Source organism: Tetrao urogallus (assembly GCF_951394365.1).
Source record: "Tetrao urogallus genome assembly, chromosome: 26".
Lineage (NCBI taxonomy): Eukaryota > Metazoa > Chordata > Aves > Galliformes > Phasianidae > Tetrao > Tetrao urogallus.
The window spans coordinates 861,457-887,727 of NC_136839.1; the positions used below are offsets into that span (position 1 = coordinate 861,457).

The 26,271-nt window shown below is 60.6% G+C and overlaps 4 protein-coding genes across 4 annotated transcripts; all 4 read right to left on the reverse strand.

The window, feature by feature from the left end:
- Positions 1 to 1,058: 1,058 nt before the first annotated feature.
- Positions 1,059 to 3,574, reverse strand: CSF3 (colony stimulating factor 3; the record flags this gene model as incomplete). Its single annotated transcript, XM_079547185.1, has 6 exons — positions 1,059 to 1,229; positions 1,311 to 1,457; positions 1,555 to 1,662; positions 1,946 to 2,109; positions 2,707 to 2,916; positions 3,523 to 3,574. 6 exons carry the CDS (start codon positions 3,572 to 3,574, stop codon positions 1,059 to 1,061), a joined length of 852 nt encoding a protein of 283 aa, XP_079403311.1.
- A 704-nt stretch (positions 3,575 to 4,278) lies between these two features.
- On the reverse strand, positions 4,279 to 7,531 carry PSMD3 (proteasome 26S subunit, non-ATPase 3; the record flags this gene model as incomplete). The annotated part of the gene is made up of 12 exons (XM_079547236.1): positions 4,279 to 4,356; positions 4,445 to 4,495; positions 4,671 to 4,826; positions 5,095 to 5,198; positions 5,308 to 5,427; positions 5,685 to 5,799; positions 5,903 to 6,006; positions 6,188 to 6,378; positions 6,456 to 6,592; positions 6,758 to 6,895; positions 7,040 to 7,230; positions 7,357 to 7,531. 12 exons carry the CDS (start codon positions 7,529 to 7,531, stop codon positions 4,279 to 4,281), a joined length of 1,560 nt encoding a protein of 519 aa, XP_079403362.1.
- Positions 7,532 to 8,127: 596 nt separating this feature from the next.
- Positions 8,128 to 11,267, reverse strand: GSDMA (gasdermin A; the record flags this gene model as incomplete). Its single annotated transcript, XM_079547186.1, has 9 exons — positions 8,128 to 8,349; positions 8,640 to 8,713; positions 8,909 to 9,059; positions 9,276 to 9,430; positions 9,692 to 9,739; positions 10,012 to 10,105; positions 10,189 to 10,354; positions 10,751 to 10,961; positions 11,054 to 11,267. The coding sequence occupies 9 exons, from the start codon at positions 11,265 to 11,267 to the stop codon at positions 8,128 to 8,130; spliced, it is 1,335 nt and encodes a 444-aa protein (XP_079403312.1).
- Positions 11,268 to 17,352: 6,085 nt separating this feature from the next.
- ORMDL3 (ORMDL sphingolipid biosynthesis regulator 3) lies at positions 17,353 to 18,622 on the reverse strand (the record flags this gene model as incomplete). The annotated part of the gene is made up of 3 exons (XM_079547292.1): positions 18,440 to 18,622; positions 17,573 to 17,724; positions 17,353 to 17,488 (listed from the first exon to the last, which is right to left on the reverse strand). The coding sequence occupies exons 1-3, from the start codon at positions 18,611 to 18,613 to the stop codon at positions 17,353 to 17,355; spliced, it is 462 nt and encodes a 153-aa protein (XP_079403418.1). The 5' UTR covers positions 18,614 to 18,622.
- Positions 18,623 to 26,271: the final 7,649 nt, after the last annotated feature.

The following is a 26,271-nucleotide window of genomic DNA, read 5'->3' on the forward strand; positions in this document are numbered from 1 at the left end:
CGCGGCTCCTGGAGCGTCCGCAGCAGCTGTGGGGCGAACGCCTCGTGGGGGGAGAGAAGAGAACGGCTGAAGCTCCGCACCGCCACCGCCTGGGGTCTGCGGAGAGGGTTTGGGGCAGTGCCACCACCGCCACCACCTCCAATGCCACCGGCACTGGCACCACCAGCTCTGCTGCTGCCCGGACGCAGCGCACATCTGCGGTGCTTTCTAAGAACTGCCTGCCCACGCAGCGCCACAGGACGGGGAGAGGAAACGGCCCCCGGCTCACATCCTGCGCTCCACGCGTCCCCTCCCCGTTGCCACATGGAGATCTGGGCGCAGCCCTCTGTGTTGGCGTCCCCACATCCCCGTCCCCGCTGCTCTCGGGGGCTCTGTGGCATCCGGGGGTCCCGGAGCAGCAGCCCCCCTTCCTTTCCCCCCCCCCCTCCCCGGACAGCTTCATCTCGTGGAGGTGCACACAGCACAGATGTTGGAGCCAAAATAGAGTTTATTTCCATCGTTGTGACATGTATAAAAAACAGCACGCGCTGCTCTGGGGCTGACCCAGCCGCAGGAATAAATACAGTACAAAACGCCGCTCGGAGGATCGGAGCAGCGGTGAGATTCTGAGATACAAACGTGGGTGCGGGGGCACAAAGAAGTTACACTGCCGCAAATAGGAGCTCGGGGCGGGCGGAGCGGAGCCTCAGCCCCGACTGCGGGACCCCGGCCCGGGCTGCGCTGCCCTCCCTGCTTACCGAACGGCTCCCAGAAACGAGCCGGCAGCGGCGGCGCCGCAGCTCCATCCCCGCACCCACACGGTGCTGCTCCAGCATCCTCGGAGCGGATGAAGGCTCCCCGCGGGGACACTGGCACAAACCTCGTAGCAGAGATACGCTTGTGTTTAAATATTAAACATGGGTGGTGCCGCACAGAGACCCGTGCACGGACGGCAGCGCAGGGCCGGCACCCTGCGTGGGGGCTGGGGGGCAGCGGGGCCCCCCGGCCGGATAAATATTAAATAGCCATAAATATTAAATAAGCTGGGGGGGGGGGGGGCTTTGGGGGAGCGGCGGGCGTCAGAGGCGGGCGAGGTGCCGCAGCGCGCGGTACGCCGTCTCCAGGAAGCGCTGGAAGTTGGCCAGGATGAAGAATCCTCCGACCTGCCGCTGGAAGTCGGTGGAGAAGGCGGGCGGGGGGCTGCGGTGCTCGGCCGGGAGCGTCACCGTGTCCAGGCCCAGGTCTTCCATCTGCGGCACGGAGCGGCGGTGTCACCGCGGGGTCCGGGCCGCCCCCACCTCCCCGCGTCTCCGCGTGCCGCCCCTGCTCACCTGCTGCTGGATGTTGGTGGAGAGGTTGGCGGCGTCCAACTGCAGCGTCTCCACCAGCGCCGTGTGTTCGGGCAGCAGCTGCAGGACGGCTCCCAGCGAGCCCTGGTACGCGTGCAGCCCGGCGCGGATCTGGCTGAAGCACGCCTCCTGCGGGGGAAAGGCAGCGGGGGGGGGGGTTGGTGCTCGGACCCCCGGCCGGGCTGAGGCCGGGCAGCTCGTGCCACGGGTGCTGGCTGTCACTCACCGCCTGGAAGCCGCGCTTGTGGCACTGATCCAGCGATGCCTGCGTGAGGGGAGGCTCCGGCTGCACCAGCTGCAGCTCTTCCTCCGTGCACAGCTGGAAGGTGTCACACTGCGGGCGAGGGCGCGGGGTCAGGGCTGCAGAGCCTGTGACGCCCCATGAGACGGCCTGGGTGCCACGATACCCCCAGGGGATGCGGGACCCCCCCCTCCCCTCCCACACACACTGTTTGCATCAGCACAGGACGGAGACCCGCCGCTCACTGCATGGAGCAGGGATGGAGCACAACGTGGGGAGGACGGAGCAGCCCAGGGATGGATGGGGTGCAGGGAGGCTGCCGGCCACAGCCCCGCAGTGCCGATAAGGCTGGGGGTCACATTAATGGGGCACTCACCACCGCGCGCTGCAGTGCAGCCACGTCCCCCCTGATCTTGCGGGTGAACTCCAGGTTCTTGTGCAGGAAGAGCTGGAAGTCGTGGTCCCCCGAGAGCTCGGCCAGCGGAGCTCCATGCAGCGCCTGCCACGAAGCGCCCAGCACCAGCGCCAGCGCCAGCACATCTGCAGGACAGCGGGTCACACGCTGACACCGGGTCGCCCCATCGGTGCTCTGGGGACCCCCGTCGGGGATGGGAGCCCAAAGGAGCACAGGAGGGGATGGAGGAGATGCTGGGAGGGCGGAAGGGCCGCAGCCTCCACGTGCCCCCCGGTGCCACCCATGGGTCTGCAGTACTCACGGGTGAGGCAGCACATGGTGTACGGCTCTGTGTCTCCTCCTGCAGCACAGCCCGGCCCGGCACAGCGCCCTGCCCCGCTCTGCGCGCCCTCATCGATCGGGGCATTTTATAGAGGGCTGTGGGGATTCACACTGATGTGGCAACAGTGCTGATTGCCTCATTGTCTTAATCACCCGCATGCAAATCCTGGGCGCTGGGTGCTCCTGTGCTGCGCTGCTGTGGGGCTTTCCTGGCGCTGCGGTGCCACCGAAGCACAGCGGTGCCCAGCTGAATGCTGGCAGTGGGCAGCGCCGGTGCCGTGCCTGGTCACGGCTGGTCACTCATTAACTCGCTGTGCAGTAGGGATGGTGGCGGTGGCTCTCAGCCCCTCGCCGTGGTGTCGGCGTGGCTGAGGGATCACCGTGGCCACGGGACCCCGCACCTGGCAGCGCCGTGCCTGAAACCCCCACGTGAACCTTCCCTGCCGGCCCCTTCGGGGAAGCGGCATCCAGGGGCAGCCGCGGGGGGGTTGGCTGGTCCCGGCCCCCCCGCAGTGACGTGGGCTCTGGGTTGGGGCCAGTTCCAGTGAGTGCTTCCAGGAGGATCTCATGGGCCGACGCCAGCTGGGTCAGCTGCTGCTGGGCACCCTGCACTGCCCAGGGAGGCGCAGAGGGGGGGTGCAGACACGGCGTTGCCCCCCCGAGCCCCCAGAAGGGGAAGAAGCCCATGAGCACAGGAGGCCTCACCCAGCACCACGCAGGCGTTAACTCTGAAGCCTAATGATGACAGACCCCACCATCATAAAGGTGGGGAAAGGACCTGAAAGGACCTCGTGCTGGGAGCCCATCTGTGTGGTTTCCTGGGAGGAATCCTTCCAGCTCTGCCTTTGCTCTGCAGGGAGCAGCTGGGGCTGTTCCCCTGTGCAGCTCTGCAGGGTCGCCGTTCCTCGAGCAGCGCTGCTGCCTCAGCAGGTCACTGCTGGCAGGAATTGAAGCTCAGGGTGGGGTTGAATCAGCACCCACAGGGCCCAAAGCCCCCACCACGCTTCCAGGGAAGGAAGTGGCAGCCAGACCGAAACCCCGTGGGTGGCACTGCGGGGTCAGCAACGCGCTGCGGTTCTGCCTCGTGGCCACTCTTCCTCTGCTGACCCTCAGCCCCCTCCCAGCATCCGCCAGGAAGTCACCGCTTCCGGGGTGTCCCCGCGTCCCTGGAAGGTGCTGGCTGGGCTCACAGCCCCGTCCTGACCCAGAGACCCCACCGTGTTCCTGGAGCAGGGACGGGGCCGTATCCATTCCCTGGGGCTGCCCCATTCCGGAGGCACAGCCCTGGCCTCCAGCCCAGCCCAGGCGTGCCGGGAGATTCCCAGATTTTCCCCAGAGGCCGAGAGCAGCTGCTCCCAGCTGCCAGCAGCACCCGGCTGCGGGGCCCCCACCCCACCTCCATCCCCACTCCGTTATCTGTGGGGCACACCAAGGCCCCGCCCTGGAGCCTTTTCCAGTAGGGATGGGAGGGGAGGAGGCAGCAGCACGAGGTCCCAGCACAGCTCCCCTTTGAGCACAACAAACCCACGGCAGGAGGACAGGGGGGTGTTTTTTTCTGAGTTTTATTTTAAAGTCATAATTGAAGCTTAACAAAGTCTGACCCCTCAATCAGTGCAAGAGCTGTGGGGGTAACAGTGATGCCCAGGAAGCCCCGCTACCGCGGCCTCGTCCACAGGAGCTCCGGCTCTCTTGGATCCGTGTGCGCCCCACAGGGCTCAGCAACAACTGACCACAGGCAACCTCAAAAGAATGTTTGTTTATTGGGGAAGGGTTTCCCTCCGTGGGTGAGGGAACAGGAGATCAGGACCTGTGGCTGGGGGCCGATGAACCCTGCGAGCCCCCCGCTCCCAGTACAGACATGCAGGTACTTATAAAAGAAAGGCAGAGGGGGGACCGGGGCCGCGTGGGGCAGCTCTCCTCAGACAGCATTTTCCCTAAGGACAAATAAAAAAAACATAGAGCCAGGCCAGAGGTCACGGGAAACCGTCGTCATCGTCCTCTGCCATCTCCTTTGCGAACTCCAGGTCCTGCTGCTCGCGCTCCCGGCGCTCCTGGAAAGCAAAGGCCAACGTTGGGGATGGAGCTGCGGAACGAAGCCGGCCCGCTCCTGGAGCCAGCAGGGAGAGGGCGAGAGCTCACCTCTGCAGATTCCAAGTCCTTGTTGTAAGATTTGGGCGGGAACCTCATGGCCTGGAAAGCCAAGGGAGGCGAGAAGCCGTGAGCTGAGAAGCGATTCCGCTCTGCCCCGCTGTTCCTCCACTCACAGCAGCTCTACTGCAGCCCGAGCCAAACTGCCTCCTCTCTCTGTGCCACCCCGGTGCTCCCTCAGCCCCCCGGGGTCCCCACAGAGCTGCGCTGTGCTCACCTTGACCGACATGTTGTGGATGTCGAGGCAGAAGGAGATGCGCTGGTGGAACGCCAGCTGGGGCTCCCGGGTCGAGTAGATGTCGATCATCTCTTTTGACTGCACGTAGCCCTTCTCGTGGTTAATGCTGGCCTCAATCACGCCATCCCGGATGGCCTGCGAGCCAGAGAGCGATCAGGGCAATTCCACCTCCCCACCTCCCAGGGCGGAGGCAGCAGCTCAGAGCAAAGCAAGGCGCTGGGGAGCGGCGAGCTCAGGAAAGCGCACAGAGATGGGAGTCGGTGCCCTCAGCGCCCCCAGAGCGGGGGCAACCAAAAACCAGCAGCCCTGGGAAGGGAGGGTGGTGGGGGCAGAGCAGGAGAGGCCTGGCGGGAGCGGTGGGCAGCCCGGGTCCCAGCAGGGATGAGGCTTCCTGCACAGCTACCTTGGCAACGATGAACTCCGCATCCTCGGGGCTGTCGAGCTGCAGCTTCTGGGCAATGTCAGCCAGGGAGATGCGGGAGTAGGAGAGGCTGATCATGCGGACGCCTGGGGGGAAGGGGAAACACGAGTGGAGCCCCACACCGTGCAGCGCAGGGCGGCAGCCTCCCACCAGGCCTCTGGTGGTGGCACGGTCCCCAACCGCCACACCTCCTACCCGTCTTGATGACGTTGTGCCTCAAACGAATGATCAGAGTGTAGGTGCCATCGGCCTGGAACTTGTCCCCAAACTGATCGAGGACTTGGTTGAACTTGGCCAAGTTCCCGGTCCTGACGGCTGCAGGGGAAGGTGGAAGAGAAAATGTGTGAGGGAGGGAGGGAGGGAGGGCTGGGGTGTGGTGGGAAGACAGGGCTGCCATCTGCCAGCCGCCCCGTTCAAGAGGAAAGGAGAAGCCGGCCCTTCGGAAACTGCTGACTGCTGCAGCAGATGGGCACCAATCAGACTGAGGAGAGGAACCCCAGCAGCAGCCCAGCTCCCCCCCGAGACTTTCCTTGAAGCAGGATCGGGGCAGGAGCCCAGCAGCAGCACCGTACCCTGAGTCAGCAGGAAGTACGGCATGAGCGAGCGCTTCAGGGACGGCTGTCTGAACTGCAGCCTATCCGGGATCTCCCCGAGCAGCAGCTCCACCACGATGAGCAGCTTGTGCACCTTGCATGGAAACAGCTCCTGAGCCCCCGAGGCCAGGCCGAGTCCAGGGGCGGCTTCCCCACGGAGCGCAGACCCCATGGGAGCACGGCAGGCTGCTGCTTACTGTCTGCTTGAAGCCAACGGCCGTGTGCTGCGGTGCCTTCCGCAGGGCGTTCGTCATGGTCCTCCTGGCCTCTGAGTACTCCAGCTGAATGGCCTTGATGCGCCCTGGGAAGGGGACAGCGTTCACATGGGGCTGAATGCATTGTGGAAAAGCACATCTGACCAAATGAGGCTTTGCATCCCGCCTGAAAGCTCATCCCCAGCTGCTCCAGGAGGTTCTCTGCAGGACCGCAATCCTGTGTGCACTCTGAGCTGCCAGCACCACGCAGAACCCTCTGCATCTCACCTGTGTAATAGAGGTACCGGGCCCACTCGTTGTTGTTGGCCTGCTCGGGAAACACCGACTTGGAGACGAGTTTCTCTGCTTGGTCGTAGAGGTTGTAGTGGAGATAATTCCTCAGCAGCAGGTTGAGCAGCGTGGCCTGGCCGTCCGCGTCGTGGCGCAGCGTGGCTGTCCGCAGCCGGGCGTGCAGGAAGCTGCAGGGGAGGGAGAGAGCGTGCAGGGGAAAGGGAAAGAACAGAGGGAGAGCCCGGCCGTGCGGGGTCAGCCCTACCTCCTGACCACATCGAGTTTATTCAGGAATTCATAGATGCGGGAGTGGTAGTAATAACACTTTGCCACCACCAGGTCGAGGGCCCGGCGGTTTTGGGAGCTGATCTTTTGCATCAGGTCATCAGACACTTTTTGAGCCTGCAGGAAGGAAACCGAGGTCAGAGAAGAGGAACGGCGGCCTGGGAGGAGCAGCAGGAGCCCAGAGGCTGCCCCAGGCTGGAACAGAGGGGAGGCAGGTCCTGAGGCTCCCAGCAGTGCCATGCAAAGGGCTCAGGCTCAGAGCCGTGTCTCGGGGCGCCTCACCTCCGGATATCGCTTGCTGTTCATCAGGTAGATAACGAGGAGCAGCTGCAGGTAAGCCTCCACTTCTGGCAAGAGAGGAGCCGAGGCCGCCTTCCCCATCCGCGGGCGAAACTGCAGCTCAGCTTCTGTGTCCATGGGCTGCAGGGGGCAGAGACGTGCCGGACGTCAGCCCGGCCCACCCAGAGCCCGCATCCCATCCCACGCAGCCCCTCGTCGCCCTCCCGCCCCACACGGCAGCTGCCGGGGCTCCGCAGGGGCGCAGCGCGGTCCCCACAGCCGCACCTCCTCCAGGAAGCCAAGAAGGAAATCCCGCACGGCGCCGTTGGAGGTGAAGAAGCCGTTGACGGCCTTGTGGAGCACGTTGGCGTTCAGACGGCGGGACGTAGAGGGCAGCGCCCGCAGCGCCCGCAGGACGTAACGCGGCTCCTTCCCCGACACGGCCTTCTCCAGCTGCTTCACGTGCTCCTTGATGTCTGCGGGGCACAGTCAGGGCACGGCGCGCCGTGCCGCCCTCGGGGCTCAGCACGGCCCCCCCTCCACCGCCCCCCAATCCTCAGCTCAGACCCCCGCCCGCACGCCCCCCCCCGTCCGCCGCTCACCCTCCAGCGTGATGGCATCCAACTCCCGCTGGGGCTGCCGCTCCCCTCCCGCCTCCCCCGCCGGCACCGCCGCCGTTTCCTCCTGCATCTCCACGTCGGGAGGGGCGGGCGGCGGTCCGTCGGGAGGCGCCTTGGCCTTTTCCCCGCGCCGCCGGGCCGCCCCGTCCTGCTTCATGGCCGGGCCGCGCCGGTGACACTGCAACACGCGCGGGGCGCGCCGGGACGGGGCAGGCGCGACCAATCGCCGCCGAGCCTTCCCGCCAGACCTGAGCGATCGAGCGCCGAGCTCAGCGCCTACTCAGTTACTTCCGCCGGGGGCGCTCGGGAGTTTCCGGTAAGCTCTCGGGTATTTCCGGTCGCCTCTCGGCTGCTTTCGTCACTTTCGCGGCGCATGCGCGCTCGCTTGCTGCCTGCGCGGAAGCACGTGGCCGCGTTCGGAGCTGCCGGCGCGGCGATCCCCGGCCCCGGGGCTGCGTGTGACGGTGTGGGGGGCGAGCGGCCGCCAGGCTGCGGGGCGCCTCCTTCCCTACTGCGCTTTGAATGGGGACAAAAGCACTGCTGGCACCCAGCTTTCGGGCTCTGTTAGTTCTGTTGCTTTAAGCCTGCTTGGAAACGAGTGGGAAAAGCAGCAGTGAGCTCTTCAAAACCAAACCGAACCGAACCACCTTGCTGTGCTTGCAACTTGAATAAAGAAACTCTGTGGAATTGCTTTTTAATCGTATCAGGTAATTCCCTTTCAATCAGCCCGAACAGGGGGACCCGCGTCGCCCGTCAGGATGCACTCAGGCAGTGCAGTGCATGCAGGGCTGCGTACAGAGCTGCCAGGGATGGGAAGTTTTCCTTTTTGCAGACAGCAGCGCTGCTCCCCTGCAGCTCCACCCCGCTCATCTCCAGCACCGCCGTGGTCAGCTGCTGCTGCTGCTGCTGGCTGAAGGAGGAGAGCAAACCAGCAGCAGTGCTGTGCTCTGCCTTCTGCTCCAGGATGCTCCTCACCTTTGCAACAACAGAAGAAGCAAAATCAGCAATCCGCAGTTGGAATTTAAGGCTCCATGATCTCTTCTGTCATCTGCAGCTGTACTCAACTGTGCACGTTTACATACTTCTCACCCTTTACATTTTTGATTCCTGCCACGTTTGGAGCAGCGGCTCATTTCCCTCTCCCCAGGGTTTCCTCAAGCTGTGATACGCTGCCAGCATCCCATAATATGAAGTCCCATTTGCTTGAACTCCCATTACCCCCACCCTCTGTTTAGAGCCAACCATCAGTGCTGTATATTTCTCACCAGTTTAAGCTGTTGGGGCACAATCTTCACTTCCCAAGACTCCAGCAAAAGCAGCAGCTGATCCTCTGTTAACTCTGGATCATTAAAAGAGATTTGTGCCACGAAGGCAGCGAATCACCCCGGGGTGTTTGCAGAGGTGAGAAGGCTGACCTGGGTCCTGCATTGGGTGCCTGCATTCTCAGCAGTTCTCTGGGCACTTCAAACTGCATGAATTGCACGGCCTCCCTATGGGACGAATGCAGGCATCGCTCTGTGCCTGCAGCCCTTACCAGTGAAGGCATCCAGAGTGTAGGAGATGGCTTCTGTCAGGCTGAGGAGATCACAGCGGGCAGAAATCCGAAGTGTGCTGAGCAGAACGTCCAAGTCTGGGCTCTGTGTTGTCAGCTCACAGTTATCAGGGTCATCGAGGACTGCTTCCATCTGTGAGAAAAAGGGGAGGAACTCGCAGGGTTTACTGAAGTTCCTGCAAGGGCTTCTTTGCAATACAACCACAGAGCCAGGAATCCCAGCATCTCTGTCATTCTGGGTGGGGATGAGGGCCAGGTGAACGTGGGGAGCTGTGCCACAGCTGTGTGCACAAAGCCTTCTGGAGATGTGACCACAGGTAAAGTCTTTGGACTCACAAACTCTGCTTACCTTCTCGGTCAGCTCCTCAAGGAGGTTCCTGTCTCTCATCACAGCTTTGATGGACTTTACAACGATGGCGTTCAGCTCATCAGCCAGCTGGGACAGAACGTGACACTTCTCCTTGACTTCTTTCTCCAGCCCATCTACTTCTCTGTGTGCAAAACCTGCAAGCCAGAAAGTGACCAAATACTCCACTTTTAAATGAGGCAATCCTGCAGTGATTGCCAGCCCTGTACAGAGAATCTAAAACACTTCTGTGAATATTGTCAAAGTAAATGATGCTCAGATTTGCGTTGGACGGTTGTGGCTCAGGTTGTAGGCAGTAAGCAGCAGCAGCTCTGGGGGTTTGTGAGTGTCCCAGGGGATCCCATCCTTCCCAGATGGGGTAACAGCGGTGCAAAGAGGGATTAAAACACAGTGCTTACCGTCAGATGCAAACGTTGGTTGATTATTCTCTGGAAAGTGGTTGATACCTGTAACAGTACGAAGATGGAATTGCTGGGTTAGAAAACTCCTGGAGCTGGATGGGTGGTGCTGGTTGTTTTGCTTTGGACCAAAGGCTGTGCTGAGCATTGGCTCGGCTCTGGCTTGCTCAAAGCCTGTGTAGCAGCACATGCAAGTTAAAACTGCTTCTGTCACAGAGCTGTGCTTGCAGACGAGCTCAGGGTAGAGCACATCGCAGAGCACTTCTGCTGTGCTGCGGAGTTTGCTGGGTGGAGGATCTGGGAGTTTCTGTGCCTCTTACCCCACGCTGCGTCCCCGATGGTCAGCTGCATCGCCCTGAAGGCCAGCGTGCAGCCCCTGGGGATGGTTATGCTCTGTTTGCTCCCGGTGGTGCCCTGGGCAGTGAAAAATCCCTTTTTGATCTGAGTGATGTACAGGGATGGGGAGGATGGGATCCCGAGCTGAGGAGAAGGCAAACCTTAGCAGAGAACTTGGCGTAAAGCTGAGCCATGAGCTTCGCCTCCGCCTCCGTGGATTCCTCGTATCGGGCCTCCTCTGAGGTCTCTATCGTTTCGTGGATCACATATAAGTTCTGCCTGGCCTTCCTCAGCTGCTCGATGAAGGTGTGCTTCGTGTTGATTTTCCTAAAGGAGAGAAAGGATGCGGCGTCTGCTAAACGTGTCGCATTTTTGTTGCAGCAATGTAAGCTGCTCAGAGCCTGCAGCACCATGCTCGTGTTCCTCGTGTTGTGCAGCGCGTCAGTATTGCAATGGAAGGCTCTGGGAGGGGAAAAAAGGGTTCAGCAACAGGCTGCAATTCCTGCTGTCCTCGGTGCGTTCCCCTTTGCCTGAGGAGTCTGATCTGATGGAGGCGAATGCAAACCTGCCAGCACTGCAGGGAGCTGAGACTGGAATGGGAAGTGATCAAGTGTTTGTAATTACAGCAGTGCACGGCCTTGGCTTTGGCTGTTGGAAAACCACTGTGTGTGTGATGGAGGGGCGTAAAGCAGGGGGTGCAGTCTGCCTTGATGTCTTCCTTACCTTTCCTCTCTCAGTGCCTCAAGTTTGGGTACCAGGATGTGCTTCTTTTCCAGCTTGACGTGCCACTGCTTGGACACCAAGGCACCTCCTCCCAATTCTACTTCTGCAGGCTCACTGGGGATGCTGAGGCTCCCATCCACGCTGTCTCTGATGCTTCCTGTGGTTGTGAATTCCCCTGGGCTGTGGCTCTCAGTGCTGGGAAGGAGGGACTCTGCAATGATGCGTTGTGTTACAGGCTGATGAGCTCCCGGTTGGCCACCGAGAGAAAGCAGGGCGGTGCAGGATGGTAAATGTGGGCTTTACCAATGCTGTCCTTCTCCTCCACAGGCAGCAGCACGTCGTGGAGCTGGAATTCTGTCCTTCTGTAGGAGGGAAACGGGCGGAATCTGGCTTTCCTCTTCCTTCGAACCAGGCAAAGCAGCCTGAAGCGGTCTTGGTCTGAGATGCTGTGGACAGGAACCAGGTCTCCTTTGGGATCCATTTGCTTTGCTACTTTTTGGGTGACTTTTTTAAACATTCTGCAGCAGCTTTACGAATTCGCAACCCAAGGTGAGAAGTGCAGTCGTGCCTTAGGAAAGAAGACAAGCAAAATGAGTTGGGATACAAGTAGAAGGTCACAATAAAGTATCTTGCTTCTAATTTTGAGGATAATAACCCCCCCTAAGGAATACAACTTGCATGAGATTACTTTCAAAAGGCACCCAGACAGGTCCTGATAGCAGCTGTGCCTTTCTGATCAGCCTCATTCAGGCTCATCCCCGTTTGCTGTGCAGCTTGCAGGACTGCGTAAGGCTGAGAGCACGGCTGGCTGTTTGGGGATGGAGCTTTGCTGTTGGAGCCCATGGCTGCTCCTCCAGCAGATGTTTTGTTTGCTCCATGTACCATCATACAGCACAGCAGCCTGGGCTGGGCATGGCTATTTAACCTCTGTACCACCTGCTGGGGTCCCCAGTGCTTTAATTAACGCATTGCTCTTACAGAGGCCTAAAGAAAGCAAATCTTGAGCAATTCCTTGCTGTTCTGTAGCTGTTGCTTTGCGTGCTCTGCGTTTCCCCCCATGTTGGTGCCCGGCAGAGCTCTGTTGTTTCGAAACAGAATGTTGGGAAAACAATTTGGTCAAAGTCTTAAAGGAACTGAAAGTGTTGAAGGTGATGGGATGAGGAAGGAGAAGCGCTCGTTGTTTGCCAGAATGTTCCTCAGCATTTCGGTGTGTCTCATGGGTCGGCACTGACGCCTCCCCAGACCCCAACATTCCCACTGCTCTCCCTGCATCCCTGTTGGGAGAGCTGGAAATGGAAGCTGCTGGCAGGTTCTTAGTTCTGTAAGCAGAACTTTGGTCCGGTTTGATTTACGAGCTTTGATTTATGAGCAAAGCAGCTTCCTGTAGCTCAGGAGAAAAACAGGCTGCGTTATCACCTCTGTGTGCTGCTTTATTGTGTCGTGTTCAGGGGGAGTGGATCCCATCCAACAGCTGCTCTCCCCCCTCCCAGAAGGAGCACAGTCACATCCTGCCCAGGGAGGGTGCCCAGATTCACACATCCTCTCCATTCCACTCCGACCCAGACGCAGCCATAAGCAAAGCACAGCGGTTCTCATTACAGCTGACTTTAAAAGCACCCTTAAAGTTGTACCTGTCAGGGCTGTGAGGAGAAACCCTGTGACTTTGTAGGGAGTTGGAATAAGCCTCGGTTGCTGAACTGTGTGAGGAGAAAGAAGGACAAAGGGGGGAGGAGGGAGAGAAGAGAGAGGGACCGTGGCTCTGCGTTCCAGCTCTGATCCAGCTGATGGGGGCCTTTGGGCTGTGGAAGCTCATCCCTAAGTTTCAAAGTTCTGAAGTCCCAAGAGGAGCTGGGGACGGACTTTGAACCCTGGGAGAGAAGCGTGGAGTGGCAGAACGGGGCAGCCCTCCCCCATCCGTGGGGCAGCTCTTACCTGGAGCCCTGGGGGGCTGTGGGGGTCCGTGATGCTGGAGGGGGGCCGGCTGGTTGTGGTGCCTGCAGTGCTTGCAGTGCCTCCTGTGCTTGCAGTGCTTGCAATGCCTCCTGTGCTTGCAGTGCTTGCTATGTGTGCCGCCTGCCAGCCCGGAACTGACTGCCCTATAAGGAAAGAAGCACTGATGTAACCCCAACCCAGCAGCTTTCTCACCCTCACTTCTGCTGTCCTGCTGTTCCAGCAGCTGTGGGCACCTTTCATTTGGTCCCTATGCACACCGTTCCTGGGCTGGAGGACTTTGCTGCTGTTGTGGCTCTGTTTTGCTCCCTGCCTGGCAGGATGAGGAGCAGTGCGTTCTGGTTAAGGCAGCACGGCTGGGTTGTGGTTGGATTTGATGAGCTTGGAGGCGTTTTCCAACCTGAGCAATGCTATGGTTGTAAAGCTGCAGAAGTGCAGTGCGTGGTGTGGGTGGGGGGCAGCAGTGCTGCACTTCTGGTAACCTGCATTCAGTGCTGCTTTGCTGGTGCTGCGCTGGATGCATGGGGTTGGTGGGGAGCCTGGAAGGGGCCGGGGGGGGGGGGATCTGAGCAGTGCTGATTGATATCTGAAGGATGGGGGATGGGGCCGGGCTGTGCTCAGCAGTGCCCAGCAATGGGATGAGGGCAGCGGGCACAGCTTGCAGCTCAGGGCCCCCCGTCCACACATAAAGGGACAGAGCCTGGAGCAGCTGCCAGACAGGCGAGGAGGGGGAACAGGAGCTGCTGGAGGGGGGGGGGTTTGGACCCTTCTGACCCCTGCAGCTTTGTGGTCTGTGAGGTTCCAGCTCAGCTTTGCCCTGTGAGCCTGCGGTCACAGGGGGCATCAATGAGCAGAACGGCCCAGTGGGAACCCAAGGAGCCAAGCAGGAGTTTTTACATGAATACTCACTTTATTAGTTTCTCTTAGAACGCTGTACAAAGGAGTAATAAAAATATTCACACTTTGTTTTAGAAAGTTCTCTACACGAGACTTCGGTATCCACAGCATAAAGAAGGGCTGCTGGCAAAAACCAAACCAAAACCAAACCCTAAAACTATGTACAATGTCAGAATGTTCTCTGAAAAAACCAAAACGAAACGAATTTAGGCTTCAATTGATCCGAGGACACATCAATGCAAGGACCTGCATGCTTAAAAAAATCTGACGCGCGATGATAGAGCCATGGAAGCCCCAGTAAGAAATATCAACGCCTTAATAACGGTAACCCAACCGCTGCCCCCTTCTCAAGGGCCAGTACCAACTTTCTATTAAAAAAAGCAAACCAAAAATACGATTAAAAAAAGACCTCGGGATGGAGTAGCCCTAAATCTCAGGGTTTTCTTTGTTTCTTTTAAAGGCTTTTATTTTTTGTTTGTTTGTTTGTTTTCCTGCAATGGTTTGGACTGTGCGAAATCCCACCGGGAACTGCAGGGCAGGAGCCCTGGCTGATGGAGCAGTGGTGCCTGATGCTGCCTGCTGTCCCCATGTGTGCACGATGGCCTCGCCGACCTCAGGCCGTGCTCATCTGAAGCTGTTCTGCACTTATTGCAGGACGAAAGAAAAACCCCAAAGGATTTCAGTGCCTGCAGTCCCACCTCCTGCGTTCCCCAGCTCACGGCTGCGCACAGAAGCAGCGCAGGCTGGAGAGGAGGATCGCAATCCCGTTTAAAATCGCTGCCTGTCGATGATCTCCTGCACCACCCTGTGGGGGAGAGCAGCCTTGGTGCACCCAGCTCACTGCTGAAAGAACTTAGCAAGCAGAAATAGGGCAGAAGTGGCTTTGGTGCAGCTCAACCTGGGGGTGGTGCTGTGCTTTCCCAGCTCTGCAGCGCAGACCCTTCAGCAGAGGCTCCCTGGGACAGCAGTGCTGGCAGGGAGGATCCAGGCACAGAGCAGCGAGCGTCGTTTGCCCAGCAGGACCCAGTGCTGCTCCTGAAGGTTCCTTTCCTGATCCTAATTCTGGTAGCTCCCCTTTAGGATGGCATCTGAAGGAAGATCTGAGATCAGTCATTGTCCCAGTAGCCATTAATCCGATGAAACCACCTCACACACTGCTTTATCAACACAAAACCCTTCGACTCTGTGTTTCTCCAGTTTTAATTAATATTCCTTTTGATTGGATTGACTGCATGAGTCCAAGTGAACTTAAGATGCTGCATAGCAGAAATGCTCCACGTGCCTTGGAAAGAACATCATCTGCCACGTAACCCCAAATGAGGACACCTGTAATGGCTATTTGAATCATTCCAGTTAAATAAAGTGGGAGAAGTTTGCTATTGTAATTAAGGCTTTGCCCCACGAGGAGCTCTGGACCCTGGGCTTGAAAACCTGCCTTTTCCAGAAGTCTGTAATTCCATTCTGTATTGTTTTATTGAATGTCTTCCATTGAACAGGACAGAACCGGGTGCCCATCTGTCAGCTATCAGCACAGACATCAGATGCTCCAACTCCAGCAGTAACACTGCGATGGAGCCGAGCCCCAAAACACAACTGCTCTGACCTGGAATAGCTCACATATGCCTACAGACAACCAGTAGATGCCCTATGGATGGGAGTCATGTTTTTAAGCCAAAGCACCCTTGGTAAAACAACGACTTCCGTTGCATAAAAGCTTGTATTTTCCCCCTTTATATTATGCCTAAACAAGCAGCGTTTGTTTCTCCTGGAGGTTCCCCACTGGATGTGGGTTCGTGTGCTCCTGTTAGGAGCAGCTGCTGCAGCACTGCAGTGTCTACGGGCATCCCAGGCACTGGTGCTGTTCATTCCTCCCTAATTTCCAAAGGACTGATTGACAAAATAGTTCTAGTATGACAAAAGCAAGTATTTCTTTCCCCAAAGTCATTGTCTGGTAGCTTACAGAGCACATCAGCTTTAGGGTCTGCAGTACCTTAACTAAAGCAGCAGTCCTCATCCAGGGCGGTTTAACCCCCACCCAGTCAGGTAACCACGATCTGCCAAGCTCTCACTGGAGATCAGCACTCAAACACCAACCCTCCTTCTACCTTCCTTTCCACTTCCAGCATTTCCATTGTTCAAACCCGTTGGGTGACGACCCTGTGCATCCCAGCAAGGCTCTGAGCAATGTTAACTGTTTTCTCCCTTTGCTGCAGCAGCCTGGTGAGCTTGGGACAGAAGTAAAGCCTGATATTATGCATGGAGTAGTGCTAGGTCTTATACAGCAGATCTTGGAGCTCCTCTGTGCCCTGTGCTCAGACCCTCAAACAGAACTCAGCATCCACTCTGACTTCTCAAGCTAGACTCGGCTAATTAAGAACAAACCCAGCATGTTTAAAACGCCTTCATTGGCCGTGTGAGACAACGTAAGCACAACAAAAAATGCAGGTTTCTGTCAGGGAAAGCATGAGCAAAACCACGTTTCACCCGGCACACAGCTTGCAAGAAAAACCAATTGCTTTGAACAGCAGAAAGGCATCTTGGCCACGAAAGCTAAACCTGCAGCCCTCCTGTGTTCCAGCGGTGGTTGGAGGGGGACGAAGGCTGGATTTTATTCCTATACAAAACCATCTGCTGTCTTTGGTGACACAAAGACCCTTCCCTTGGTCAGGTCAGTGTGCTGCTGGTGCTGCTCCTCAGCGCTGCTCTGCTCCCTCCCCACTGGCAGGGATCAGCCCTGGGGTCCGCAGCGCTTCGTCGCCACGTGGAGGCTTTCATGCTGAGTTAATTGGGGAACGGGCAGATCTCATTAACGGCTGCGTGGGATGGGGAGGCCGAGGGGACGGATGGAGGAGGAGAGCTCAAATCGCTGCCACCAGCCTCTGCAGCAGCACCCAGCCCTCGCACGTCTGCACCCATGGCTCTTTGGTTCCTCCCAGGCTCATGCAGCTCCGCGCAGCAGGGGAGCATCTGCAGTCCATCACTCCGACGAGCTGCACCTCAGCCCTTCGTCCAAACGCTTCGCTGCCTGAGTGCTTGAAAAGTTGAGAGCTTCGGGATGGGAAGCAAAGTCATCCAAGCTGGAAGCCACAGCTGGGAGTTGGGATCTTTTCCCTGGACCGGACGGCCGCTCCTCCAGGACGCACAGCGCTGCCCCAGCGTGCAGGTCGTCGCTTTTTGCCTGTGCTGCTTTCAGTTGAACTTCCTTTCCCGGCGGCGTGAAAGATTTCAAAATAAAAAAAATCTGTCATTCTGTTCCCCTCCCTTCTCTTCCTCTGCCCAAGAAGTGGAAATAAAACCTGAAGCCATCCGATATTGGGAGAGTTCGGCTGCATCCCTTTCGGTTTCCTCGCGTATCGCTTTAAAGCACCAAAGCCTCGGAAAGGGAGATCATGTTAAAGTGCATTTACCACAGCAATAGTACCAGCACTAAAAGCTTTTCCCCTCACCCCTGTTCTCGTCGCACCTGGGATAGATGAAAGCCTTCCCACAATTCGGCCTCTTTGTACCTTGGAGTCTCGGTGTGTCTGCATCTATTTCTGACGCTGGATTAAAGGAAGTCCAGCATCCTGCTCCTCGCTAAACTCTACTCTGGAGCTTCTTTAGATTTATTGGGCATGAGGATCCAGCATGCGGTGTATGTCTATTGGGTACTGCATTTAAACAGCTGCTGTGAAACTATCCCAGTGTGGGCAGGGGGGAATGGGAGCGGGGAGGAGGAACCTCCCCCAGCTCCGCTGCTCCTCCATCCGCACACTTCAGTACTTGTTGATCCCAAAGATCCGCACTCCGTGGAACTGAGGCAGTTTGGGGATCAGGACGCTCATCAGGGAGATGGTGTTGATGACGAAGTGTATCCGGTCGTACTTGGTGTAAAAGCTGGTTAGAAAATACCTGCGGGGAACAAAAAGAGACACCCGGATGACGCCACGCCGCGAGCTTCGCTTCCTGTGGGCTCCGCTCCCCCCCGGCACTCACAGCACGATGGGCATGATGGTCAGGAACTTGCGGGACGCCGTGAACTGCACGCCGTAATCCATCTGCTCCCAGTGCGTCAGCAGCCGCGCCTTGCCCTGGTCTGGCGTCTCGAAAGGGGTTCCTTTCACGGTGTGCAGGAAGATGTACATGCTCTGCAGCGGACACAAAGGCGGTGTGAGGCGTGCCTGGGGCTCCGCACCCGCCAGCAGCGGCTCAGCTTCAGCCAGAGGAGCGCAGCAGTGAGGGAGGGAGGCTTGCAGCAGCGCTTTGCTCCGCTAGAGGGATGCGCCGCCATCACTGCCGACCCAAAGCAGCGCCGGGGGGAAGGAAGGCTGCGAGTTGGGCCGGCTCTGCTAAGAGCAACGCTTCTCCCTCTGCTCCCATGCGTAAGGAAAGGGAGCTGCGAGATTACAGCACTGGGATCAGGAGATCGGCACGGCCTGGCTGCAGTGTGCAACAGCGCTGCTAAATGCTGTCGAAAAGAAGTGCTGCTGGAGCTGCAGGCAGAACGGAGCAGTTCCTGTCTGATACATCAGCAGCGTTTGGCTCAGCCGCGTCTTCTACACTCAGCCCTCACCGCCCTCAACTCCTCTCTGTTCCCAGGACCAAAGTTTGTGCTGGCAGAGGAAAGCAGGGCGAGGAGCTGGGCGAAATGCAGGCAGCTGTGCTGCACTCAGCCCCCAGCAGTTGGAGCTCTGGGTTTATTGGCGTGTTTATGTATTTTTGTATCACTAGAGATAACACGAGCAGCCCCAAGGATTTGCTCACCGCTGGCACGCTCCCAGGCAGAGATGTTGACATAAAGGGCACAAACTCGGTGGCTGTAGCTCCGAAATATTTTGCCTCTTTGACCCGGGGGTGGCTTACCATGTTGTGAATGATGTTGGTGAGAGTCCAAACCACGGGGACGCTGAAGAAGGGGATGCTGAGGAGCACGACGTGCAGCAGCCCGATGCCAAGGACGTAGGACAGCCAGATGCCCCGGCTGTTCATCACACGCGTGTTGGGGTTCACCTCGCTGTGCGCCGTTCCCACGTTCATGTTGGCTCTTGTCTTCACCCTCTGAAACAAAACCAGAGGCAGGTCAGTGCCCAGGTCACTGTTTCCATCCACGTTCCTCAGCTAAGCTTGCTGGGAAGCTGAGAGCTGTCTGACCAATTATCAGGGATTACAGGAAAGAACGCAACTTAGAGCCACTGCAATGCAGAATATCTTTACACAGAGATCAGAGAAGGTCTTGCATAAAATACTCAGTCTGTTTCCCAAGGACATAACGCAGCCTGTCTGTCCCTTGCACAGCAGACCCCAAAGCGATGACTTTTCCCTGATGTTTAGCCTCGTGCTTTTGCTGCTTTGGTTTCCACAGCTGAAAACCAACCCAAGCTGCTGTTCTGTCCAGCTCTCAGTCTCAGGAGGCGAGCCCACGCCAGATCTGACATTATGCTCTGAATGTTGCTGCCAGCTACTCCGAGTTCCCTTTCTGAGTGCTGGGCCTGGCTTCTTTCAGCAGCTGCCGTGCTCTGAGCCTGCCTGGTGCTCACTGACACAGCATGTGTGCAGCTCTGGGACGCTCGCTGCGAGCTGATGGATGCTGCCGTGCCCTCACTGCCACTCAGGGAGCTTTAGGTCTGGAAAAGATTTTTGTTTAGCAGAAAAGAGCCTCCGGATCTGCAGGTTGCTGGGTCAGTGGCTGTCGGCTCTGGGGTGTTCTGGACAAAGCAGCCTGGTTTGGGGGCAGGACTGGAGCTGGAGGTCAGCGCTGGGACAGCAGCTCCATCCTCAATGTGCCACAGCCCCTAATGGCTCTCAGAAGGAAATCTGGGGGTCGTGCTGGAGTATAACACGAGTTGAAGATGTCACGCTATGGGGGGAAAAGAGGGGGGGAAAAAAAGGGAAGGAAGAAAAGCAACTACCGCTGTGGAATGTGTAAACAGGAGCACTGCTTGCCAGACAGGAGAAATAATCCTCCCAGATATTGGTGAGGCCTCAGCTGAGTGCTGTCCAGTTCTGGGAGGAGCTGGAGGGAGTCCAGGGCAGAACTGTGAGAATGAGCAGAGGTGGAGGAAAAACATGACCTGCAAGGCCGTGCTGGAGGAAATGGGTTTGTTTAGTCTAGAGGACATTCAAAAAAGAGGTGATGAACGGACCCCAAATGCTTAAAGGGTCTCTGCAGAGAGAATGGGGACCAAAGCGTGCAATGGAGGTTCAGAGCAATGCAATAACACAGAAAGCTGATGTGGGATAAAGTGCAATTTCTGTCTGGGATCAACCAGGGCTCTGAAAACTAATGAGCAACTGCTGTGTGCTGCTGTCTGCCAGGCAGGGCAGCGGGGTGGCAAAGGACAAAGCTCAGGAGCTGAATGTGAAGCAATTCCCCTCTGCCTCAGTTTCCTCACTTGCTGCAGTGATTGGGGTGCTGAAGCTCTCATTGATACAGCACAGGAGGTTAATTTGCTCTTGCAAAGAGAGCAGTGGGGAGGTCAGGCATTAGGCCACGTGATAACAGAGCATGCTTTTCCAATCTGTCTTTTCCCACCTTTAAAACCTGTCCTCAGTGAATCTTTTTCAAATTCTGGACTGTTTTCACAGCCCTGGCCTGAGCTCTTTGCTCACTTCAGATTGCACACAGAGCTTTGCATGTTATTGCAAAAGCCTGGCTGGGAGCAAACTCCCAAACACAGCTCCCTGCCCCCAGCCCAGATCCCTTTGCTGTCTGATTTTACACCGGGGATTCGTTCACCTGCAGAAAAAAAAAAAAGCCCAAAGCAAACCACAAAAGCAGGAGGAGCTCCAGTTCCACAGCTCTGAGCTGTGCAGCGCTGGGTCCTGGCAGGGTGACGTTTCCCCAGGCTGAGGGTGAAGGTCGGCGCCGCGCTGACGTGGGACGGGGGCTGAGCAAGGAGGGGAGAAGTGCTGAGCACAGCTGGATGGGAGCAGAGCGCAGCGATGGGGGTCTGGGGCTTTTCCTCACCGCCCAGACCGCCACACGCTGCGGGTCCCAATGCTGCTCCAACCCCGAGCCTCGCAGCGACGCCCCGCAGCGCCGTTTCACCCCTCCGTGCTGAGCGAGGCACAACCGACGGCAGCACTTCGCACTCCCGTCGTCGTCGATCAGCTGCTGCGCGACCCGCAGCCCCCATTCGGCGGCCCGTGCGTTCCTCGCCCCCTGCTTCGCTCCCACAGGAGCGTCCCCCCCCCCCCTGCCCCGTTCTGCCACCCAACAGACGCCTCGGCCCGGTTGCTGTGCTGGCTCTTTGCCCGGCAGCTCCCGCGCAGGGTTTTATCGGAGGGCTGCAGAGGTGGGGAGGGCAGCGGGCGCTTATCTCGGTCGATCTGCGCGTTCCCAGCACGCAGGAGATTACGATCCGACGGACGGAGCCGAGATCCCCATCTCCGGCAGCAGCGGCAGCAGCAAATCCCCACCTCCCGAGCGAATGAATATTTTAAACCCTTCTTTGCAAGATGGCAACGCTGTTCGAACCGGAGGATCGAGCGCCTCGGTGACGGCAGCGAACGCGGCAGGGGTCGGACGGCAGCACCGCTCCGCGCCCCGCGAGGCTGCGCGATGTCGGGCCGGGAAAACTCCGCGCACAAAGGAAGCGCTACAAGTGAGCGCTGCGGGGAGGCGCGGCGAATCCCGCAGCCGCAGACAAAGCCCCGGCCTCATCGCAACTGCCGTACGGCTCGGCTCGGCACGGGAAGGGCCCGCTGCCCCGCAGCGCTCACCGAGCCCCGCTCCCAGCGCTCGGCCGCTCTGTTCGCCTCTCCCCGACTCCCATCCCCGCCGGCCCCGGAGCGCGGAGCTCCGCCGCGTGCCCCGCACGGCCACCCGGTCCCGCACCCGGCCCGCACTCACCGCCCGGCCCGGCTCCTTCAGCCCCGGCTCGGCCCGGGATCTCCGCCGCGCTCCCGGCGGACACCTCGGCACGGCCCGCCCCGCCGCCCGGCACCACGGGAGCTGTAGTGCGGCAGCGCCGTGCGGGGGGGCGGTGCGGGAGCGGAGCCGTGCGGGGCAGCGCTGCGCCGCGACGGCGCGGCGGGGCGGCTGAGGGATCGCGCTGCCTCCTGCCCTCCTGCCCTTCGGGGTCGGTGCTGCGGGCTGCGTGTGTGCGGTGCTCCGGTGGTGGTTGATGCGTCCCCACCGCTTTGTTTTTTTTTCCTGCCGTAATTAACGCCCCGTGATGGGAAAAGCACCCGGTGTTTCAGTAGCGTGCATCGTGTGGGAAATAGGGTTAATTTGTGGCCAGAAAAGAAAGTGCTCCGGAGTTCTACTGAGCAGCCGCTGAACGCTGTGCTGTGCGCCTGCTTGCTCAGCTTTGGCTACTGGGATTTATGGGAATATCGTATGGGAATATTGGGATACTGGTTTTAGCTACTGCGATTTCAGATCCCCTGCAAGAACTGTTTCGTGCACCGAGGGACGCGGGCACCTCAGCCCCTGCAGCCCTGCAATCAGTGGCTCAGAGCTCTGTGCTCAGTGCCCCCCAGCCCTGCAGCTCCATGCATGCGCTGCACCATGCGTGGCTGAGAGCTGCGGGCTGTGGGTGCGGTGCTGCAGTGCTGGGCACCATCTGTCTCGGCCTTTGTCAGTGCAGCCATCGCCGCTCACCACGTGCACCCCTGGTGTGCAGCCATCTGTGCAGCCTTTGTGCACGCTGAGCTCCTGCTGGGGAGCAGCAGAGGGTGCAGCGCAGCCGAGCAGCTCGGCGGGGTGTTGTTTGGGCAGCTTTGGGGTTGCTCGATGCTGAAAGCCCCCCCCCGGGCTGCCTCCCCCAATGCTGAGCACCTCGTGTGTGCCCTCATGAGCCAGAGCATGGATCCGGTGCAGCGCTGCTGCTGGATGGGACCGAGGCGGTCTGAGCATCACACGCCAGCACTGTGCTGCTAACTGAGCACGGCTCTGCCTTCCCACAGCCAGTGTTTCCCCTGCCAGCTGCTCCTGGAGGGCCTCGGGCACGGGGGGACCTGGCAGGAAAACCCACCCGCAGCCTCTCGGTGCTGCAGGGATGCTGTAGCGGAGGCGGGATCCCGCGGGAGCAGCCCTGCTTTGCAGGGGAGCCACGCACACGGCAGCTCTATTTTTATCCTCACTCCTGCCTGACTGAGCGGCTCCCTCTGCGCGGTGACATCTAATTTAGCAGCTTCCCCACACCCCGCTGACTCTGCACGTGAGGGGGAAGCACAATGCGGCGGCTATTTTTAAACGCCCATAAATATTAATCCCGCTCGGTGATGCAGCAGCAGCTTCTCTCTCTCACTGCCGGTGGGAGCGCAGGGGGGGCGCCCGCTCCTTGGGCTCCCCAGCCCGCATTCACCCCCACAGGGGACCCCGGCGTTTGGGGGTGGAGCGGTCCTTGGGGGGGATTCGGACCCGCACCCGCAGCCCAGGCCGATGTTTGGAGCAGTCCCTGTGCGGTGGGGTCCGCGTTCCCTTCTGTTTGCTGGCCCCACCGCCGGCTCGATGCTGGCTCTGTGTAGTGGCAGGGAGGAGCTGCTGCTGGCTGATTTTAGCCAGCCGTGCCGCTGCAGCAGTGGGAAGGGGTCTGCACAGGGCTGTGCTGCACTGCAGCCTTGAGATTTTGGGTTCTACGTGGTGTGGGAGGGCTGGAGAGCCGGTGGCGCTGCCGCTGGGGAGCTCGGAGCTTCTCCAGCCAAATAGGGAGAAACGAATGGGCTCGTGCCCTGGGAGCAGCCGGTGGTTCCCCGGTTTCAGTCCCTCCGGACAGGCCCAGCCCCATCGCAGCACGGCGTGGGGCTCTGCTCCATTTGCAGCCCCAGCGGCGGCGACGCCGATCTCCCTCCTGCCTGCGCCGGATGGGAGCGAAGCCACGCGGTGTGCGCCGACCTCTGCGCCCGCAGCCCCGCGCTGACGGCACCGCACCGGGCCTGGCTCCAGCCGTGCTGCGCTCGGGGCGGCTGCCGTCAGGTTGTGTTCTGCTAATGGGGCCGAGACGCAGGCCAGGCGCCTCGTAAACCGTTTATCCTCCCCGAGCAGCGGGAGATGATCAGCGCGATCTCTCCAAGGAGAACCGCGGATGGGGCGCGGGCGGCCACCGGCGTCCTTGTTGGCAGCACGGCAAGGGCACGGCCCTCGGCCCCGCGGCTCCGGCGCCCGGTGACCCGCAGGGACGAGTCCCGGTGCCGGCTGCCTGCTGGGGGCGGCCCCGGCCCGGAGCACCGGAGCCCGGTAACGGCGGCCGCTCTCCATGGTCCTGAGCCGGCCCCGGTGCCGGTCCCCGCGCGGCTCATCGAGCCCCGGGCAGGGCGGCTCGCGGCAGGGCTGGGGACCCGCACCGGGACCCGCAGGGCTCCGCCCGCCTCGCCGCCCGCCGCGGCTCGGGTTTCCCCAAGTAAGCGATGCCGGTGCCGACGGGAGGCGGCGGGCAGGAGGGGATCACGCTCCGTGGCGGAGGGGGAAAAGCCGGGGGCGATCCCTGGGCGGTGGGGAGCGGGGGCAGCCCCGGGCTGCGGAGAGAGGCGGGAGGGCAGAGCCCGGCTCCGGGCAGCGTCCGCCAGCGCCATTCCCACACGGGGTCCCGGGGATCCCGGAATCTCCGTTGGTTGTGGCCGCCCCGAGCCCCGAGCTTGAGGGTCCCCGACGCTCCCGGCGGGGTTCTCCCCGTGTCCCCCCAGGAAGGAGTCCCGCGGCTCAGCCTCGACCCGAACCGGGCGTGGAGAGGAGCCGGGGGCGAGGCGGGGGTGCCAGGAGCCGTGCAGCCCCCCCCGGCGGGGCGGGCCGGGGGCGGGGAGCCCCGGGGAGGCCCGGCCGGTGAAGCCCGCCCACCGGCCCCGCCGCCGCCGCCGCCGGCTCCGGGCCCGCCGCGCTGCGCGGGGCGCGGCCGCTCCGGCCCGGGGCGCGGGGCCCGCTCCGTCACCGCGGGGTGCGCACGGCAGGTGAGTCCGCAACGGGACCCCGCACCCAGGTGCTCCCCGGTACTCTCCGGCTTCGGGAGGGGCAGGGCGGGAGGCGGCGGGCGGGGTCGCGGGGGGGGGGTCCCCAGCAGCGCCGCGCCGAGCTTCCCCGGGGGAATTACCGGGGCTTCCCTCGCCCGCAACGCCCCCGATGCCGAGCGCAGCCGGAGCTGGAGCGGGGCCGGGGGGAACCCCGGGCATCCCCGGCTGCTCTGGGCGCACGGTGGCTCCGGGTGCTCGCAGAGCCCCGACCCCTCCGCTGCCGTCCCCGGGATCCCCGCGGTTGGGCAGGAGCTGCCCTCGTGCCGTGCGCGGTCCGGAGTGCCGCAGCCAGAGCCCCTTGACCCCCCCCCCCGTGGGATCTTCGAGAGCCGCATCCCGCCCACGGGGGTTCCCCAGCGCCCGGCTCCTGCGGACGGGGCTCCCCCTTTCCGGATCACCGATCCCGGCTCGTTTGGATCGGTTTCAGCCGTTCTGAGCCCCGGGCTCAACACCCGAGTTACTTCTGGCAGACCTGGGGGGACGGTTCCCCGTCCGTGCGGCGGTGCCGGTGTGGGGCTGGCGCTTCCGTTGCCCTCCGGCTACTCCGAGCTCTGCTCCCTGCGAGGAGCCGCCTGCAGTGGGCTTCTCGGGGTCGGCTCCGTGCGGGCGCGACCTTGGGGAGTCTTGGTGCAGCTGCACCGAGTTACTGCACCGAGCAGCGAGCAGAGAGAGCTGTGTCCGTGCCTCATGCCAGGCCTGGCAGCCTCCCCCCATAACCCCAGCAGCACCCCAGGATGGCTCTGCGGGGGGCTCAGGACCCCAGCCCTAAAGAGCCGCTTCCACAGGTGGGGAGAAGGACATGGGACATCTGCACCCCGGGGCTGCCTGTGCTGGTGGCGCTGCGCAGGGCTGTCACAGCGGAGCTCTGCTGCCAGGCTGCCCTTTCACGCCACTCTCCCCGATTGTGGGATGCTCACAAGGTTCTTGCATCCTGCCTCCATCGTGCTGCTGCCCCTCAGCGTGGTGGGACCTGCGGAGGGAAAAGCTGAGCAGCTCATGCTCTCAGACGTGGCCTTATCTGCTGCCACCACCCTGGGAACTTGCTAAGCGCTCGGCTCCTGTGAATTTCCTTTTTCTGTTTTTTGTTTCTTTCCTGCTGACGTTTTTCCCCTCCGGAATAAAGGGCTGGATGGGGACCATGGTTACGGGGTGGTGTGGGCAGCCGGCCCTGGGGCCGGTGTGGCACCGTGCAGGGGGACAGCAGAGCCACCCGCCTGCGCCGGCGCCCTCGAATCAAACGCCCCATAGAAAACGTGGCACGTGCCCACATCCGCCCTGGCAGCGCTGGGAAGCGCAGCCCCTGAGCCGGCATCCAGCCTCCGTCGGCCCCGCGCTGCTGGGGAACCTGCTGGCTGCCGGCGCTCCCCTGGGCCCTGCCTGCAGCTCGCCCGGAGCTCTGCAGGATGCGCTGGCTTCAGGCAGCTCGCACTGCCGGTGACCTTGGCGGGGATCTCACCCCCGCCTCCGGCTCAGCCCGAGCCGTGGCCGTTTGTTACAGCCCAGCTGCTGCACAGGAGACGTGCGGTGGCTCAGCCCCTCGGGAACTAATCCCGCTGCGCAGGAGCCCCGTGCGCTGCCGCTGGTGGTGGGGAGACCGGCGAGCCGCGCTGCTTGCCCCCGTCCCCATCCCGCGGTTTGGAGCAGCGGGCGGGCGCGGTGGCCCCGGGCGCCTCAGCCTGACGCTGTCCCTCTGGTGTCCCCGTCCCAGATGTGCCTCCTTCAGCCCAAAGCGCCGCGGGTGAGAG